Source organism: Trichechus manatus, unplaced genomic scaffold, assembly GCF_000243295.1.
Source record: "Trichechus manatus latirostris isolate Lorelei unplaced genomic scaffold, TriManLat1.0 scaffold00058, whole genome shotgun sequence".
In the NCBI taxonomy this organism is placed as follows: Eukaryota; Metazoa; Chordata; class Mammalia; order Sirenia; family Trichechidae; genus Trichechus; species Trichechus manatus.
In genome coordinates, this window is record NW_004443994.1 from 11,194,427 (window position 1) to 11,209,654 (window position 15,228).

A 15,228-nucleotide genomic window follows, 5' to 3' on the forward strand; every position below is an offset into this window, starting at 1 on the left:
TCCATGTGCATTGGAAAAGAATGTGTACTTTGCATCTGTTGGATGGAGTGTTGTATATATGTCTGTGAGGTCAAGTTGGCTGATTGTGTCATTTACGTCTTCTGTATCTTTGCTGAGTTTCTTTTTAGATGTTCTGTCCTTTACTGAGAGTGGTGTGTTGAAGTCTTCTACTATTATTGTGGAACAGTCTATTATTAGAGTTTGTTTTACGTATTTTGGAGTCCTGCCATTGGGTGCGTAGATGCTTATTATGGTTATGTCTTCATGATGGATCGTCCCCTTAATCATTATATTGTGTCCTTATTTGTCTTTTATGGTAGAATTTGTTTTAAAGTCTGTTTTATCTGAGATTAGTATTGCCATTCATGCTCTTTTTTGCTAGTTGTTAGCTTGATATATTTTTTTCCAACCTTTGACTTTTAATATTCACATCTTTGTTTCTTAGGTGTGTCTCTTGTAGACAGCATATTGATGGATCCTGTTTTTTAATCAATTCTGTGACTCTCTGTCCCTGTATGGGTGCATTGAGTCCGTTTATATTCAGTGTAATTATTGATAGATGTGAGTTTGTTGCTGTCATTTTGTAGTGCGTTTTTTTTGTGGTGCTGATGTTTTCTTTGTTCTTCTTACTCTCCTGTGCTGAATTACTTTTGTTTGTAGATTGTTTTTAATTTCTTTTGGTTTTGTAGGTTTTGTTTTTGCTGAGACTTTATGTTTTTCCTCTCTATTTTTATGAGTATATTAACTTTCTTTGTGGTTACCGTGAAATTTACCCTTATCTTTCTAAGTTTCAAGCAGTCTATTATTAATTGGTATCGCCTTCCCTTCCTCTCCATTAGAAGGTTCTATACCTACACCGTTTATTCCCTCTTTTATTGTTCTGATGTTGTTGTCATTTGCAGATTAACTGCTCTGATTCCCTGTTGTATTTCTTTTGGTTTTTGATAGTCCTTGAGAGTTCATTTCCTAGATTGGTATCTGGCTGGTACGATCCTGCTTCCTTGATTCAGCCTGTGAGCTGAAGTTGTTTGTTCTCAGATCGAAGAACTCCCTTTCATAATTCTTGTAAGTTTCATTTGGTTTTTACATATTCCCTTCATTTCTGTTTATCTGGAAATGTCCTAATTTCACCAACATATTTGAACGAGATTTTTGCAGGATATATTATTCTTGGCTGGCAATCTTTTTCTTTCAAGATTTTATATATGTCATCCCACTGCCTTATTGCCTGCATGGTTTCTGCTGAGTAATCTGAGCTTAGTCTTATTGTTTCTTCTCTGTATGTGACTTCTTGTTTTTCATGAGCTGCTCTCAGAATTCTTTCTCTTTGTTTTTGGTGAGTGTGATTATGATATGCCTTGGTGATTTTATTTTGGTGTCTATCGTACGTGGGGTTCGTTGAGCTTCTTGGATGGGCAGCTTTTCATCTTTCCTGATATTGCACAAGTTTTCTGTCAGCAGTTCTTCAGTGATCCTCTATGTATTTTCTGTTTTCTCCCCCTGTTCTGGAACTCCAATCACTCGAAAATTTTTGCTTTTGATTTTATCCCACATAAGTCTCAGGGTCTCTTCATTTTTCTTTGTTCCTTTTTCTGAGTTTTCCTCAAACAGAGGTATATTCAAGTGTTTGTCTTCAATTCCACTGATCCTGTCTTCCACCATTTCAAATCTGCTCCTCAGCCCTTATATGACGCCGTCCATTTCTGAAATCTTGTTGTTTATCTTTTGGGTTTCTAATTATTGTTTTTGTATAATTTCTAGCTGTGAATTTATTTTGGCATTTTGTTCCTGCATTATTTTCCTGAATTATTCCAGTTTTTTATCTGTATTTTCCATGAATTTGTCTGCCTTTTCCATGAATTTGTCTATTTTTTCCTCATTTTTGTCTGCTTTTTGCTTCAACTCTTGGATAATTCTGAGTATTAGAGATTTGAATTCCCTCTCAGGTAGTTCTAGTGCCTTTTCTTCCACTGGAAAGTCATCTTGTATTTTATTTTCGACTCCTACTGCAACCATCCTGTCATGCTTTTGTAAATGTTTTGATATTGTCTGCTGTCTTCAGTGCATTTAGTAGTTATTATTCTCGTTTATTGATTGTAGATTTGTTTGTTTTGTCCCTTTTTTAAAATTTGGCGTTGTCTGAGCAGGTGGGCTGTGTGTTCTTTTTTGTTTGCTTGTCTGTGGGCACGATACTTTTCGCCTCCTTCTCTAATTGGCAGGGTTAGTCGCTCAGATATAGTACAGCAGGGCAGGTCTAGCTGAAGAGGAGTTACTGGGATGGGTTGTTTGTGGCACTTACTACAGGCACCAGGGCGAGTCAGTAATCAGTGCAGGGCAGGTTTCGGTAGGCTGTGCCTGTGCCGCTTGGTGGTGTGACGTTAGGCACACGCTGCAGGGAAGCAGGATGGAGCTGGGAGATTGTTATGTTTGGAGCTATGATGGATATGGGAGAGAGGAGGGAGGAACAGGAGCTAAAAACATGCAAACAAAAAAGAGTGCTAGGGGAGCTTGCCATTGGAGTGGAGAGATGAGAGACTGTGAAATGGAGAAAACCAAAAAGGGGAAGAAAAAGAAAAAAAAAAAGAATCAATAAATAAAAATTAGAAAGGAAGAACAGCAGAGGTCCTAGGGATCCCACCGGTGTGGCTACGAGCTCTGGGGAAGTTGTTCTCGGGTGTTGTAGTACTGCCTGGCTAGAAGGTGTAGAGGTATTCAGCACCAGGTATTCAGGGAACAGGAAGAGAAGGAAGGTATAGAGAGATGAGAAACTGAGTAATGAATAAAGACAAAAAGGGAAAAAGAGGGAAAAGAAAACAAATTTAAAAAAAAAAAAGAACAAGGAAAGCCCCCAAAAAACAGAAAAAAAAAAAAAAAAAACCACGAGAAAAGAAATGCCCTCAGGAATCTCTCTGTGTGTCTGTGCAAGCCGAAGGGGTAAGTCCCAAGCCGCGCAGGGCTGCCTGGCCAGAACAGGCCCCCAATTTGAGAAAAGAAAAAGAAAACAAACAGAATTAAAATCAAACTAACAAAAAAAGCCCCAGGATCCCACCAGCGTGGCAGCCCAGACCAGGAAACAGTTTCATACTCAGACGGAGCTCTGCAGCCCCTCAGGAAGAAGCAAAGATGGTGCACGAAGCCAGATATTTGAGCGAAAGTAGGGGGAGGTGGTGAGAGATAAGGAAGAAATCAAAAGAAGCAGAAAAAAGCAACACCAGGAGCCACCAAATGGCACTCAGGGAGCCGCCCAGTGCGGGTGGGTGGAATCCAAGCTGCCGGTGCTTCCCGGCCAAGAGACTGTGGCCACGGGAAGCAGAGGAGGCTGAGTGGGGGTGAAGACGGGTAGGGGGTGGGAAAGCATATATCACAAATTACTGGTTGTTTTGTCTCCTGCTGGAAACTCCGTGAAGCTGCTTTCTCGTACCCTCTATTTGCTGGTCTCTGATAGGAGTCCAAGACGGCAGATCTGCGCTGTGTTAGCTGATAGGGGACCTCTGCATGAATCTCTCCTCACTCTCCATTCTCTGTCGGTTTTCTCACTCCATTTGGTCCTTGGCTGAATTCTTTTATCTCTTCATTTGATGTTTTAGGGTTTCAAGATTGCTGTTTTCTCTGCTTGGCTTAGTTTTTCAGATCTTTGCTGTGGAGGGATGGCGTGGTGCTTCTGCCTAGAGTGCAATTTTGCTGCAAGTCCAATCCAAACATTTGTTTTTAATCTTCTTTGAAAAAAATTTGCAATATTTTATCTTTGGCAGCATTTTGCTATTTCTTTACAGACACTAATGAATTTATATTTTACTTTGTCAGAAATCTAATTTTAAAGAATAAGATAGGAAATTTTTACTAACAGAGAAGTGTCAAAGTATAGACTTTTAATATAGAATAGTATGTAAGCACAGGGTATCTGCTTCCTCTGTTCCTTATAATGGGACCGTTTGGTCCATATTACATTTAACTGTCCTCTAATGAATTATAGGAGCCCTGGTGGCACGTGGTTAAGAGCTTGGCTGCTAACCAAAAGGTCAGCAGGTGGAATCCACCAGTCACTCCTTGGACAGTTCTACTCTATCCTATAGGGTCGCTATAAGTTGGAATCAACTCATTGGCAACGGGTTTTTGGTATTAATGAATTATATGTCATTTCCATCAGCTGAGGGCTTGTAATCTATCCCAATTACCATATAACATCTCAGCAGAAAAGAGGATTTGAGGCCTGAGTATCAGAAACAAAGAGACTTCTTATGAAAGGAAACTTTTGGACTTAAGGTTATTGAACACTAAAACTGGTTAGTAAGAGAGGCTATGCTTTTTTTTTTCTCTCATAAAATTTTTGAGTAGGAACAGAAAGCTGGTTATAGGATTACTTAGATGGAGTGTTTCATTTAATCATCAAGGAGTTGACGTTTTTCTCTTGCTATACCAAATGGAATACAGGTGTGGTTGGCATGAAAATTCCAGACTTGTAAGTCAGATAAATTGGGCTAATTATTCACACTTCAAAATGATCCTTTGGTATTACAAAGGATCAGTCCCTTTAAATTAGTGAGATTTTTTGACACTTTAAAATAACATTGGATATAATAGGATTACACTCATCTGTTTAGGAACATATCATCTATTAGATTAAATATATTGGTTTTTCATGTTACAATGAGATTTTCTAACATCATGTTTATTTTGGTTGATATATTTTAGTTGTTTGTAAAGATTTGGGGTCATAGTGTAGAGAGATATTTATTGCACACCAGTAATTTCTACAGAGAAATCTTTACTGTTGCTTTCATCTTTTATTTTAATGAAGAGAAAATTCATTACTTGTAAACTCAATCAAGATGTGAGAATCCCTAATTTGTTAGATAAAAAACTTCACTGTGTGAATAAATACATGGTAACCTACATATAGATCTTTAAGTGGAACATCATAGAGTTTGGGTTTCATTTGAGTCATTAAATTATTAATTAGCAGGATATATTCATAGAAACTAATGATTTTCACTTAAACCTTATTCCTTCTATGAAAGAAAACTGGACCTGGATCTTATGAACATTCTCCTTTCACTTGAGTGTTTCTGTTAAAAACGGATTCTCTGTATATGGGCCTCAATTTCTCTATTTAGAAGGGCTTTCATAATACTTTTAAAGAAGCACTAATAATAGCTGCCCTAGCTTTCTCACAGCTTTGTTAAAAAAAAAAAACAAGTGAAATAATGCATGTGGATATACATTTAAAACTGAAGTCTCCCAGGTAATACATCTTCATTTCATGATCCATTTGAATTCTGTTTTAAGTATACAAAAAAAAAAAATCTGTTGCTGTTGAGTAGATTCCGACTGATAGCGACCCTGTAGGACAGGGTAGAACTGTCCCATATTGTTTCCAAGGAGCAGCTGGTGGATTGAACTGTCGAACTGCTCACCTTTTGGTTAGCAGCTGATCTCTTAACCACTCTGCCACCCGGACTCTGTTTTAAGATAAGGAGGTGGTTAAGGCCAGTAGATTTGGAAGCATTCTCAACTGATTTCTTAAAGAGCAGGGAACTCAGCCTGCAGTGACCCTGTTGGAAATGGAGCTGGAAGCATGATGCTGGGCTTACCAGTTGTCATCTGTCTGTACAAAACTCCATCAGCTGCATTATCACGTATGCTTCTGCTTTAGAGCTCTTCACCAAGAAGTTATTCCTTGGTTTTCTAACAGGGGATTACAGTCATGGGCACTCCTTCTGTCAATAATTCCGAAGTAAAATATGGGCCTTGGATTTCTAAATGGCAATTTTGTATTATACTCTCAGATGGATCTACTACGATATTTAAATGCTTCTAGATATAACTTCTTAAGAATGCTAACTGTCTTGCCAGAATGAGTTAAAGTTTGGTGCAAAGAATCTAATATCTTTGTATTTTATTTCATTTCAGGGTGGTATCCACCTGCCATTCTTTAGTGGTTGGAGTTTTCAGCCTGTATATTTTCTTTTTTGATGAGGCTGCTATAGCTGATCCGCTTTGGTAAGCTGTTTATTTCTTAGATAGTCCATTTCATTTCTATTTTTATATTAATTATTAATAAGAACATTTCTTACTTTAAAACATAGAGCATAGAGATGGTATATGTTTTATGAAAATGCATGTGTTCATGATTTATTTCAGCAAGGTGCCTTAAAATGATTTATTAGATTTGAATATATACAATGAAGGCTGTTTTGACTTAGTATTGGCAATTTTTATCAAAAACAGGGAGCACACGGTGATGATTTAAACATTTTTACTGTTAGTGAATAAAACCAAGTTATTATAAATACTGTTCTGAGTAAAAATGAGTTATTATTGAGATATGTTAGTCAACTTGGATAACAGCTACTTAAGACTTAGTCTTCAAATTCATAAATTTGTAGCTATCAATTGATATCAAAGGGATGAAACATGAGAATTATTGATGGCTATGTGAGAAGAATTTAGTACCACATGAGAAGATTTGAGGCACTAATAGTAACTGTATTCATCAATCATAGGATGATTTGTAAGATGGTTCCTGTTGAAAAGTTTAAACTCATTCCATGGCAGCAATTTTACAAAATGTATTTCCTTGTGCTGTAAGAAAGTTTTAGTTCAGCTTAGTTTGAGAGATGTGTTTTGAGAAAGCACTGCCCTGGGACATGGTAGACATGGGCTCTGAGGGCAATTTGACCAGGCATTTGAGCACAACTGTTTCCAAGGATATTGTGTTTTTATTAATCAGTATGGAATTATTCTCATCAGTATTATACTAACATTGATGAATTTTCATTGGGAAGCTATTTGTCTGAGTGAATCAATGTAGTGAATTTAATTCCTTCACCAGGTTTCTATATAGTCTACCTAAACAATTTCTAGCTTTTTTTTTTTTTCATTTTTATTTTACTTAGATGATTATCAGAAAAACCAATTCTTTTGGGAAGTAAATTTTACAGCAAAGATGACTCATTGATCAATTTTTTCCTTCACAAACTTCTACTTATTATTCTTTATATTTTTACATTTTTATGCCATAATTTATTCAGTTCAGTTTTCATGTGTTGTAGTTTTCAGATCCAAATTTGTAAAGAAGACATGATTTGTGCTAAATGTTTCCAATTGTAGTTTTAGTTGTTAACAGTCTTATTTTGTTATAAATGGCACTTACTTTTTTTTTTGTCTATCAAGATTTAAATATTTCACCATTAGTTCACATTATAAATCAGATAAAAGACTGATCATTTATATTTGTTTCTTGGAGCAAAGAGCATTAGTAGGGCAAAAGGGTAGGCTAGTGATATATGTAGAGATTGAAACAGCTGTCCTACTCTGATTATTTCCTAGTTGTATGACAATAAGCAAGTTACTTTAGTCCTCAGTAAAATGAAGATGATAATAACATATTGCTTCAAAATCAGAAGCTGAGTCAGATGATTTCTTGAGGTATTTGTGTTTCTGATTCAGAATAAGGAGTCAAAAAAATCAGCACCTGCAATTCCATTTGGCTCCCCTTACAAACAAATCATTTGAGAACACATTTATAAAAAGTTGTCTTTTGGCTAAATTATCTTAGTAAAACTTTTAGCTAATATATACAGGAAATTATGGTTATTCGCGCATTTGGAAGTATTATCATAGCTAATACGGTATTTTGTGCACTGCAAAAATTATAATGGAATCCAGAATTCCTATCAAGACATTCCTTAATTGACTTAATACAGTGCAATGTCAGCTGTAGTGGGCCCTTAGATATCTGCCAAAGCCCATCATAAATTCCTCTGTTGGTGTGGACGATGGCTTCCAAATTTGGGGAAAAAAACAATAAAAAAAACCTAAAAACTCTGTTTTACCCCCCTGGATTTGGAGATTCTGGGAATAGTTCTTAAAACTTGGGTTTAGTATAAAATGCATTGTAAACTTTTAGCCACCCTCAAGAGGTTTGAGATCTTCTAATTCAGGGAACTCATTATGAATTGGCTTTAGGTACTTTAGAGAATTTGAGCCTAGCCTGAATACCAAGAGTTGATGATTTATTCTCAAGGAAATTTTGGAGACTGGCTTGGGACTAGAGTAAATTTCAGGAAAATTATGGACTACAGAAGATCTCTTGATTAAAATGAGTCATCTCAGATAGGAAGGCTACAAGGTTTTCTCAGGGGCTATGGGTGGAGATTATCCTGGGAAAAGCGTATGCCTGTGTCTTAGTTATCTAGTGCTGCTGTAACAGAAGTACCACAAGTGGATGGCTTTAACAAAGAGAAATTTATTCTCTCACAGTCTAGTAGGCTACAAGTTCAAATTCAGGGTGTAGCTCCAGGGGAAGGGTTTCTCTTTCTGTTGGCTCTGGAGGAAGGTCCTTCTTGTCAATCTTCCCCCGGACTAGGAGCTTCATTTATTGATTGTAGATTTGATTGTTTCATCCTTCTTTTTTGTTTTGATGGTTATATCTGGGCAGATGGGCTGGTGTGTTTTGTTGCTCACATGCCTGTGGGCACGATACTTCTCACCATGTTGTTCAAGTGAGTAAGGCTGGTCACTCAGCTCTGTTGCAGCAGGGCGGGTCCAGCAGGAGTGGAGTGGTGGGGATGGTAGTTTTTGGTACGAACTGGGGGCGACAGAACAAGGCAGGGGGGAAGTGCAGGGTAGGGTCTGGAGGACCACATTGGTACCACGCGGGGGCGTCGCACTTGGCTCACAGTGCAGATAAGCAGGAAGGAAAGGAGAGGATGTGATATGCAGAGCTAAGTAGGTGGGTGAAAGAAGAGAGTGAAGAGAGAGACACAAAGGCAAAAAAAGAAATAAAAAAGGCAAAAAATGAAGTAAAAAAAAAAGTAAATAAAATGGCAGTGTAGTAGGATCCGGCTGGTGGGGGTGAGCGAGACCCAGTAAGGCCATGTGCTGGTGGCTCTCTAGCCAAGCAGTGTGGCTTGGCCTGTCAAGGAGCAGCGTGGGTGGTTCATGGAGCTAGGTAGGTGGGAGAAAGGAAAGGAAAGGGGGAAAGAGAGAGAAGAAACCAACAATCAAACAAATTTAAAAAATGAAAACAACAACAACAAACAAATATGGTAGTGGGTGTGCCGACTTTTGGGTGCAGGGCAGAACTGGAGTGGAGGCAAGCTGATGTCTTTCTTGCCAGGTGGCATGGTATGGCCCGTCAGGAAGGGGTGGAGGCAGTGAAGGGCCTAGGTATGAGAAAGAAGGAAAAGGAAAAGAGAAAAGATAAAGAAAAATATAAATTATGGTGCTGAGGAAGCTGTCTGTGGGCAGTGCAGACCTGGGGAGGCTGTGTGCCAGAGGCTCTTAAGCCAAGCGGAGCGGTGCCATACAGCCTGTCAAGAAGTTGCAGGTGGTGCACAGGGCTGGATGGATGGGAGAGAGAAAAGGAAGGAAGAGGGAGTAAGAGGAGAAACAATACCAAAAAAAACCAAAAAAGACCAAAAAAAAACAAACAATGAATAGAATGTCATTGAGGGATCTGGTAGGTGATGGTGGCACAGACCTGGGGAGGCCACGTGCAGTTACTCTCCAACCAAGCTGTGCAGCTCAGCCCCTCCATAAATGTGGGCATGGTGCACAAGGCTGGGTGAGCAGGAGAAAGGAGAGGAAGGAAAGGAGAGAGAGAAGAAACAGAAAAATAAGAAGAGAAAAAAAGGACAAACAAACCAAAAACACAGCCTGTCAAGAAGGGGAGGGGATGGCATACAGGGCTAGCTGGGTAGGAGAAAGGAAAGGAAGGAAGGAAGAAAGAAGCAACACAAAGGGCCAAAAACACCCTATCTAAAAGCAAACAAACAAACAAAACCAAACACAAGAAAAAGAACAAAGCAAACAAACCAAAAATCACAGCCTGACACTGGTAGTGCAGTGGTTAAGAGCTTAGCTGCTATTCAAAATGTCGGCAGTTCAAATCCACCAGCTGCTCCTTGGAAACCCTATGAGGCAGTTCTACTCTATCCTATAGGGTAACTATGAGTTAGAATTGACTCAGTGGCAAGGAGTTTGGTTTGCTTTTGTTAGTAAGGGGAGGGGATGGCACATGGGGCTAGCGGGGCGGGAGAAAGAGTAGGAAGGAAGGGAGAGAGAGAAAAGCAACAAAAAAAGCAAAAAAATAAAATTAAAAAAAGAACAAAGCAAACAAACCAAAAAAATTGCAGGCTGTCAAGAAGGGGAGGGGATGGCATATGGGGCTAGAGAAGCAACAACAACAAAAGAAGCCAAAAAAAAAAGAAAAGAAAAAAGAAACAAAAATACAAACTGAAAAAACAAACAAAAAAATATGGGGCTGGAGGGGCCAGCCAGTGGGGCGAGGGCAAACCTCGGAGGCAGTGAGAGACCGGGTGAGCAACCATGGCAGTGGGGACCATAGAGGGAAGAAGGGTAAGGGGTGGGAAAGCATGTATCCCTGGTTACTGGGTGCTCTGTCTCCTGTTGGGAGCTCCGTGTACTCTCCTTCCCGTACTCCCTGTCTGAGTTCTTTGGCAGCAGAAGCCCAAGATGGCAAATCTGACCACTTTAGCTAGTACAGGACCTCCACTCCATAGCTCTCCTTGTTCTCTGTCAGTTTCTTATTCCATTCAGTGCTTGATCAAGTTCTTTATTCCTTTATTTGGTACTTCAGAGTTCCAGGATTGACGTTGGTATCTGTTTTAGTAGTTTTTCAGAACTTTGCTGCAGAGGGACGGCATGGTGCTTCTGTCTATAGTGCCATGTTGGCTCTGTCTATGATTTATATTTGAAAATGGCAAGTTAACATCTGAGAAAACTACAGAAAGTGTTTTCATTACATTTAAATCTCAATAGAAAAAAAAAAGTAGGCATCATTTATAAGCCATGTGCTAATTTTTTTTTTTTTTAATATTTATAGGGGTGATTCATTACTTGGGAATGTGAATATTGCTATTACTACAGGCTACCTCATTTCTGGTATGTGTTATGTGGTTTACTGTTTACTTCTTTTTAAAATACTTGTGGAATTATGCAAAGAATGCATAGTGTATGCTTTTGGTTTATTAATTTGAGGAGGAAGCTTTTAGAATCCATATAGAGAAAAAAAGTTGGCTTTCTCAACTCCTCCTGATCTCACATGAAGATCACAGCTGAAGAGTGAAGCCCCAGACAACAGAAGCCCAGACATTTTTTACTAGTGACAGGCCCTTTGTAGGTCCCTGGGTGATGCAAACAGTTTGCTCTCGGCTGTTAACCAAAAGGTTGGCGGTTTGAACCCACACAGTGATGCCATGGAAGATAGGCCTGGCTATCTGCTTCCATAAAGATTACAGCCAAGAAAATACTGTGGAGCTCAGGTCTACTCTGTAACACATGAGGTTGCCATGGGTGGGAATCAGTGAGTTTGGGTTTTGTTTTTTTTGGTCCCTTTGTGGCCTAAGAGTCTCTCAGGTGAAATTAATTGTGAAGCTAAAGAATTTTAAGCTTCAGAGTCTCTTACTTGCAAAGGTCCTTAAATTGTGTTCCTATGCTGATTGTTTTGTTAAAATTTGCAAAAGTAAGCTGTTTTAGCCACGATCAATTACAATCCAGACTTTTTCTACTCCACATTCACCTCTCTCATATTTCCCTTCATGTTAGATGGAGTCGGAGTGGTCAAGGGCATTTGTATGATTAGATAATGGGGAAATTGGGAACATGTCATTTTAGCTGCAAAAGACATTTGGCCCATCTCAATAAAACAAGAGATAAATAACAGATTCCTGATTTGAACATTTATATAGGAACTTTATTTTGTAGTTTTTAAGTTTATTAAAAAATTGAGAGAAAATCAAATAAAAATAATGGAATATGAGACAAAAATGATAAATGATGAAATCAATAAACATTTTTCTGCCACTGAGAAGTGAATTGTAACCAAAAGAATTAGATCATACCAAAATGCAGCAATTCAGTAAGAGGAAGAGATAAATTTTGAATAGAAATAATTAATAGGTTATTGGCTTATTTAATAATTCAATTAAAAGAAGAGTGAATCATGGGAAGACATTGGAAAAAGATTTTCTGGTGTGACATAAAATTCTGTCTTTGTCCAGGATAACACAAAATTCATAATACACCACATACACTGGTTAATGAATGGTGTCAATTCTGAAAGTTGTTACTACCCAGGAAATCTTGTGTGAAAGAAACTTGATAAAGATTTTCTCAAATAAGATGATCCAAAAAATTTACAAACAAGAGCTATGAAGCTGAAAGAAATTTTTAACTACCAGAAATTTTTTAAAGCTGAATGAAAAGTGAATTCTTTTTATTCTCTCTACTCTACAGAAAATATTATAAAATTGTCATATAAATTAATGACCAAAGAGTGTGCAGCCAAAATATGTAGGCAAAATGTACTTGGAGACGTAGATCAGACTGTTAATTTAAAAAAAAAAAAAAAAAACCCATTGTTGTCAAGTGCATTCCAACTCATAGCGACCCTATAGGACAAAGTAGAACTGCCTCATAGGGTTTCCAAAGAGCGTCTAATAGATATGAACTGCCAGTATTTTGGTTAGCAGCCGAGCTCTTAACCACTGTGCCACCAGGGCTGTTCTATTACTTTACTTGATATTTCACATTTGTGGTATTTATTTTCTCTTTAACTTTTGTGATTTGATTATATATTTCCTCTTTGTAAGTATTCATATCTAATTTTTTATTTGTATTTTTGTAAGAGAAGGTCCCACTTTATATAAGCTTTAGACCTCACAAAACCTGAATCCTCCCCTTTGTGTCCATCCATGTTAGCCATTTGTTTCCCTGTCTAAATTTCATTTTAACCAGTAAGTTAAAAAGACAAAAAATAAAAAGTTACATTGACATTTTGAGACGTTTCTGTTTCATTATATTTCCTAAATCATGGTATTTCAACTCAGGACGTTTTAAGGGAAAACTGATGATATGACCTCGTGGTGCTTTTGCCATTTTAAATTAATATTTAATTTGTCCTTTGTTCACTTTCTATATTTTTTGTTGAATTTGTTTTATAAATCAGTTGGTCATTTCCTACCTTTTCTGCCACTATCTTATCACTGTCTGAATTAAGGTAATGGTGAAAATCAATAATACAGGCTTTTAAAAACTTATTATTAGATAATATTTTTATTTTATTTAACACTGGAAACAGGTTATCCATATATTCATTCATATTATATTACATGTCTATACACGAGATGCTGTGGGTCCCTGGGTATCACAAATGGTTTGTGCTTGGCTGCTAGCTGAAGGGTTGATGGTTCGTACCTACCCAGTGGCACTTCAGAAGAAAGCTCTGCTTATCTGCTTCTTCAGAGATCACAGCCAAGAAAACACTTTGGAGCTTGGTTCTACTCTGTAACACACCTCATCATCATAAGTTGGAACTGACTTGATGGCAACAGGTTTTTGGTTTGGTGCTAGATTCTGCGAGTATAAAGATGCCTACAACTTGGCTGTCATCCTGAAGGAACCACAGTATAGTGGGTGTTTTGTTGTTAGATATGTATTGTCAACTCCATGCACACTGGGATAGGACCATTGTGATCCATAGGGTTTTCACTGGCTGCTTTTTTGGAATTAGATCGCCAGGCATTTCTTCCTAGTCTTAGTCTGGAAGCTCGGCTGAAACCTATTCAGCATCATAGCAACACTCAAGACTCCACTGATGGACAGATGGTAGCTGAGCATGAGGTGCATTGACTGGTAATTGAACCTGGGTTTCCTGAATGGAAGGCAAGAATTCTACCACTGTACCAACCAATACCCCCCAACCCCATAGTAGGTGAGACAATTCTGTCAAAGCAGATACTTTACAATAAAGTGGGATGGTGGACTAGCTGAGGTATTGAATAAACTTCTGTGGACTCGGAGTAGACAGTGATGAAATGCCAAAGGAAAGAGTTAAATACATTTGGGTAACAATGCAGCTTTTTTCCTATGGAATATCTTACTAAATTTTCCTTCTTACAGATTTGTTGCTTCTCATTTTATATTGGAGAGCGATTGGTGACATTGTTTATGCAGTTCACCATTGCACAGTGCTATATGCATGCTGCCTTGTACTGGTGAGTGCCGTTTTGCAATAGCCTAACAAGCAGACAAGACTGGGTATAGTGACTTCAGGGGGAACATAAGTCTAAATATACATTTCTTAATTTATAAAGACCAACTTCAAACACATTCAGGGATCACTTCTGTGATATGTTGTCTTGTTTATTAAACAAAATAATAATGTGTGTCTGTACTGCTGTGACTGTTTGGATTTATAAATTTTGAGAGAGAGAAATGATATCAATATTGTGAATTTTTACTTAAAACTTTGAGGATTATGTAGATACAGACATTTGTCTGTCTTTCTAGATGCATTCATGATTTAGCAGCCAGGGGAAGGTATAGATTCCCATATAACCAGTTAAATTATTTCTTTTCTGCTTAATTACATGTTCATTAATTAAGTAGTTTGCAGTAATGGGGGTGTCTTGCTCAGAGACTTCATCAGAATTCCAGGACTGAGCTTAAAGAGGATTCTTGCAGTAAATCTCAGGCAGTAAAGCATCTTAAATTCTATATCTAAAATTATTTTTCTATATATACATTTGTAAATTAGCAATTTTATATCCCTTGCATGTTTGTTTCGTTTCTTGATGATCAGTTATTTTTCAAACTAGATATACCACCAAGCTGAAAATATATATTTGGAAGTAATACATGTATGTAAATGAGAATTTTATACATTTTATGTAATAGACATGGCATAAAAGTCCATGTTTTAAAACGTAAATGTAATTTCTGGCTTTTTTTTTTCTTTTGTACGGTATTACTAAAATCCTTGCATTACTGGATATTTGTGACTATTTGAGGATTTAAAAAAAATTCATACAAATGTGTATTAATCTATTTTTCTTTACGTTGACTCCCACAAAGATTGCTTAGTGACTCAGAAGCCAATCTGCATTATTTCTGCAAGAATCAGATATATCAAAGCATCTTTGCACATCACCCATTTGAAGTCACAAATTTAAATAACAGAAGTGTTTCAAAAACTATATGGGTTTTAATGTAAAAATAAGGGCTTCTCCAGCATAACCCTGATACCAAAACCAGGTAAAGACACCACAAAAATAGAAAATTACAGACCAATATCCCTCATGAACATTGACGCAAAAATCCTCAACAAAATTTTAGCCGATAGAATTCAGCAACATATCAAAAAAATAATTCACCATGACCAAGTGGGATTTATACCAGGTATGCAGGGATGGTTCAACATTA

The 15,228-nt window shown here is 37.6% G+C and overlaps 1 protein-coding gene across 3 annotated transcripts in view; it reads left to right on the top strand.

The window, feature by feature from the left end:
* Positions 1-15,228, top strand: part of LOC101359552 (transmembrane protein 56-like) — a 145,288-nt gene that overhangs the window by 71,411 nt on the left and 58,649 nt on the right. For all 3 annotated transcript variants that reach the window (XM_004378794.2, XM_023733472.1, XM_023733473.1), the window contains exons 5-7: positions 5,911-6,000; positions 10,850-10,908; positions 13,927-14,021. In XM_004378794.2, coding sequence (XP_004378851.1) covers positions 5,911-6,000; positions 10,850-10,908; positions 13,927-14,021 — 244 coding nt within the window. The remainder of the gene's footprint in view (positions 1-5,910; positions 6,001-10,849; positions 10,909-13,926; positions 14,022-15,228) is intronic.